This window comes from Hipposideros armiger, unplaced genomic scaffold (assembly GCF_001890085.2).
Source record: "Hipposideros armiger isolate ML-2016 unplaced genomic scaffold, ASM189008v1 scaffold_66, whole genome shotgun sequence".
Lineage (NCBI taxonomy): Eukaryota > Metazoa > Chordata > Mammalia > Chiroptera > Hipposideridae > Hipposideros > Hipposideros armiger.
Window position 1 is genome coordinate 4,433,608 of NW_017731416.1, and position 5,214 is coordinate 4,438,821.

Below are 5,214 nucleotides of genomic sequence, written 5' to 3' on the forward strand. Positions count from 1 at the left end.
TTATTTATCTCTGAAGTCATTTATCTTTACATGGATGTTTCTACGTCTTTTTAAATTTAGTTTTGTATCAGGTTCCCTGGAAATATGGTACCTATTCAGTCTGTAGATTCAGTTCTTTTGTTTCTGGAAAGTTTTCTCACATTTTGCCTTTGAATATTTTTTGAGTTCCATTATTTTTGCTTACTTCAAGGATACCAATTATGCAGATTTTAGATCTCCTTTGTCTTCCCTATTATTTTGTTTCTCGTCCTCTTCAGCTCTGTCCATTTCTATTGATTGCTTTTATTAATCCTTTCCTCCATGTCATTTGCACAAGGTTTTAGCATTGTCCTTTTTTGTTTATATAGGTTCCATTGTGGCCTTCATTTCTCTGTTAGTTTTATTTTGTCTTCCTTTTTTTTCCCTGAACCTTCCTAATTTTTTTAATCAACTTATCATATTTTCCCTAAGCTCTTATATCACTGCATTAAGCTCTTTATTTACTTTACTAATTCATTTGAAATCATGGCTAGGTCATTGATTAGTCCCAGTGTTTATTTAATTGTTGGCAACATTTTTCTGCTGTATGTTCCTTAATTTTTTTTTTTCTTACAGCAACTTGTTCTAGATCCTGTGTTCATTCCTTGTTTTAAATGACATGATCTTTTCTGTACCAACGATGTGCAGGAGGTGCGCATGGGAGAGGAGCCAGGGCAGTATTCCAGGCTAGCAGGAGTTGAGCTTTGTGGGAATTGTTTTACCCTTCACTTCTTTCCAGAAAATGGAGATGGTGGCTTTAGGCTGCTTCCAACTCAGAGTTGGTCCCTTCTGTCCTGTCTCATGTTAAACGGCTCCTCACCAAGATGTTCCATTGCTCTGTATACTGTTTTAAGCTTACTTTCCCTGACACTCCCTGGTAAAGAACAGAGTCCAGCCCCACCTAATTCTATCAGCCTATGGACACTGTTGTGTTGTTCCAACAGGGGATTGCTGTTTTGCCTGCAGGGTGAGTTACCGCTTTGCAGAACTGGGGCTGGTAGTGTAGAGATACAGGGATGGGGAGGAGTGGCAGCCTAATTGGCATGAATGTTTTTTCAAGGTAGGGCTATCTGAGCATGATTTAAATCCTGTAAAAAGGAGACATTGAATACACAGAGGCCCGGGGGACATGATTTGAAGTAAGGATACGGAAGTATTGCAATCAGAGACGTGAGGGGACAAAATCTCAGAGAAGGAAGGCTGCCTCAGCCCCAGAACCTGCCTCGATTATTATGTAACGTTTGTGCTCAGCATTACTTAAGCCACTCACAAACAGATAATGTCTCCTTAAGGTTATTTTTAAGTAAAACAAAGAACATTGTGATACTTGAAGTTTTTTAAGTTAAATATCTTTTATGGAGTTATTATTTATCACTTATGTGCAAACTATAAAATAAAGGCGGTAGGTATACAACTATAGGCAAGTAATATATTGGGTTGTCGGAAAAGTCATGACATATTTTTTCTATGTTTTTCGTTGGAAAAATGCGTCATGACTTTTTCGACAACCCAATAGTTCCTCTGAAAGAAGGTTTCCTTGTTTTCAGATCAAGCAGTGCTTTTATTTATTACTCCTTGGTTCTCCTCTTTTTGAACACATTGAAATATGTCTCTGCTTATTTTAGCTTTATTAGAGAATCTTAGCGTGTGCATGTTACTGACCTGAGTTCCCTGTCTTTCACAGGTCTCTTTTTAATGGTTTTCTTCTTATCTTTGGCAGTGGCTTGAACCTGGCATCTGTAGCACGACTCAGAGGTACTTGGGAAAAGTTACCAAGCAAGTATGAGAAACACCTGCAAGATCTACAAGACCTTTTTGATCCATCTAGAAACATGGCGAAGTATAGAAATATCCTTAGTAGTCAGAGCATGCAGCCCCCAATTATTCCACTCTTCCCCGTTGTCAAGAAAGATATGACATTTCTACATGAAGGTATTTCGAAGTTATTTGAAAATTAGCACGTTTAGCTTTAGTTAATTCAACAGAATTGTGATTTGTTATATTTAATATGTCTTTTCACCCTAATGATTATATATCACTAAAATGATTATATGTCACTAAAGCTTTACCCAGTTAAATGCAGCAAATTTTAGGAATCCAAAACCCATATTATTGACAATGAATTTAGGTGTTTACCATCTTCATTTAAACATAAACTTCACTTACACTAAGATCAGACTGATTATATTTGTTTAGTAATATTTTTTCAACTTTTTTTTTAAATTAAACTACTCAACACATACAGAAAAGTGCCTAAAACAGGTAAACAATGTAATAAATTTACAGAAACACCCGGGAAACCAACATCCAGGCCAAAAATAAAAACCACTGTGAGCCTTCCAGGAGCCCCACTCCTACCTATCCCCAGTTACCTTCCTCATCCCCTTCCCCAAACGTAACCACTGTGCTGACCTCTGTTCCTTTGCTTTACTTTTACCTGTTCTTGAACTTCAAATGAATAGAATCACGGAGTGTGTCTGTCTTTTTATGTTTTTGTTTAGTTTGATTTCTGGCTTATTTTGGTCAACAATAGACTTGTGAGATCTTTCCATGTTTTTAGTGTGGTTATACTTCATTTTCAAAGCTATTTAGTGTTCTGATACATGAATGCAATACAATGGATTTATCCATTTGTTGAGCATTTGATAGTTTCCACTGTTCACCTATTATGAATAATGGTGCTATGAATATTCTTACACATATCTCTTGGTGCACATGCATTTCTTTTGTATGATTTAGGGTGGGAGTTATGGATCCTGATATTTGATTTGTATAATCAACTTTAGAAAACATTTTGGCATTATCTACTAAAGTGGAACACTGGTTAGGGTTCTCATTGTTCCTCATCTTTACCAATACCTGATAAATTCTGGTTTGTTTGGTTTTTTTTTAACCCATCCCAATAGTGGTGTGGTTTAAATTTGCATTTCCCTTTTACTAATGAGGAAGAGCACCCTTTTAGATATTTATTTGTCCTCTTGTCAATTATCGATTTGGTTTCTTGCTTAGTTTTTATTAGGTTGTCTCTTCTTTAATAAGCTTTAAAAAATATTTTATAAATCCTTGGTATAAAATGACATGCGTTTTGACTCTCTTAAGGTTTCTTTTGATGAACAACAAGTTCTTAGGTTTAAAAGCCTAATTTATCAATCTTTTGCTATATGTTTATCTGCAGTCTCCCTGAATTGTTTTTTTTTGTATGGTATTTGTCCTTCTCCATTAACTTTCTAGCTATACACTACTATTTTTCTAACTTCACTACATGTTATAGTATTTATATTTGTTGATATTAATTATTTTAATTATTAGTACTATTCTGTGTGTCAGGCAATGCAAGGAACTTAAACCATTTACATTTTATTTACTCACCTCTTAATTTATATGCAGTTGTTGCCATACCTTTAAATCCCGCATGATACTATCATTGTTTAGTAAAATAAGTATTTATTGAGCTTAACCTGTNGACACAATAATAGAACAACTTCTTTAAAGTTTCCTCATTTAAAATTTTAATTTTCCATTTCAGTAAGTGAATAGTCTTCTAACATTTTTGGCACAGAGTTCTTAACAGTAAAATGATATTTTGACAATAATAAAGAAGGAGAGTGCTCTTATAAATATGAAATCACTTATAAAAAACAATTTTTTTCCTTGTAGGTATTATTTAAAAAATAACATGGAAACAGAAACCTTATGTTCAGATGAAGATGCTCAAGAACTGGTTAAGGAAAGCCAGCTCTCCATGCTGCAGCTCAGCACCATTGAGCTGGCCACGCAGCTGTCCATGAGGGACTTTGATCTATTTCGGAATATTGAGCCCACTGAATACATTGATGACCTTTTTAAGTTAGAGTCCAAAACAGGAAATACTCACTTGAAAGACTTTGAGGACATTGTAAACCAAGAGACATTCTGGGTTGCCTCAGAGATTTTAACTGAATCAAATCAGCTTAAACGAATGAAGATTATTAAGCATTTTATTAAAATTGCACTTCATTGTCGAGAGTGTAAGAACTTCAATTCCATGTTTGCAATAATCAGGTAAGTTTGTACAAATATTCATGTATGGCTTTGTCATGATATTAGACATGAAGCTGATTTTCTGCTTAGTATTAAATGGCTAGATGAAGAAAAGTTCAATTAATAGGTTTTTATTAAAGTATTGTTAGATTTAATACATTTTCCATTCTGGTGACACTGGCTTTTTCTCTTTTTGTTTCTTCCATCTTTCTGTTATTTAAACTTTTTTTTTTTGGTGAATATGAGTGATTGCCTTCCCATTTTCCTCCTTTGTCCCCCTTTAACCGATTATACCCTCGTTGGATGTGTGCCCACAGCTGGTCTTTGTTATCAGACTTCCATACTGTGCATCTTGAAGTACCTGCCTCACTGTGATTTGGCCCTGAAAAATCACAGCGTGGTGCTGATGCTCTAAAAGTTCCTCCTTTGCAACAGCAGGAATAGTGGCAGCCATTGGTCAGCTCCTCCTGTTTCCTAGGCGCCGTATCACTGGGTGTGCTGCCACTCAAGGAGGTAGATGATGAGAACCACAAACGTCCTTCAGAATTCCTAAGCCCAGGAAATGTGGATGGTTACGTGAGCTCCTAGGAATCTTCTTCCTTATCCCCTCTCATTATGAGAAGCCGGTCCAGATCATTTATTTTCTGACCCTTATCCAGGACAGTGCTGATCAACAGAGATTCCCCTTAAAGCAAGTCTTATTTTAAAGGGCGAGGGGGTTGTAGTTTGGACCATTTTAAGGCCATATGCTTATTTTATATAGCAGCATAATTCCACTTTAACCACTCCCATCTACGTACACTCCTCACAGAATTTAATTATAATTTGTTCCTAATACATGGAATAAAACTGGAATCTTTATAGGCACTTTTTAAACCATAAATGTCATAGTAGTAGGAAACTCCTTTATGAAGTTAACCAGGGGCTGTAATTGAATTGGACGCTGTAAAAAGAGTGAGATGAACGGAGTGTTTAGAATCAACTGCACCTGCGTTTGGATCTTGCTTCTCTCCTGTAGTAGCACTTTGAATATATCATCCCACTCTCTCCTGAACTGTATGGTTTCTGCTGAGAAATCTGCTGATTGCTTAGTGAGGGTTCCTTTGTAGGTCAAACCTTTTTTTCTCTTGCTGCCTTTAGAAATCAACCTCCCTCCCTTCCTCTGTCCGTCTATCT

The 5,214-nt window shown here is 36.1% G+C and overlaps 1 protein-coding gene across 1 annotated transcript in view; it reads left to right on the forward strand.

Moving 5' to 3' along the window:
• RAPGEF6 (Rap guanine nucleotide exchange factor 6) overlaps positions 1-5,214 on the forward strand; it is a 211,190-nt gene that overhangs the window by 169,108 nt on the left and 36,868 nt on the right. The window contains exons 19-20 of the mRNA XM_019642167.1: positions 3,676-4,059; positions 4,517-4,551. Coding sequence (XP_019497712.1) covers positions 3,676-4,059; positions 4,517-4,551 — 419 coding nt within the window. The remainder of the gene's footprint in view (positions 1-3,675; positions 4,060-4,516; positions 4,552-5,214) is intronic.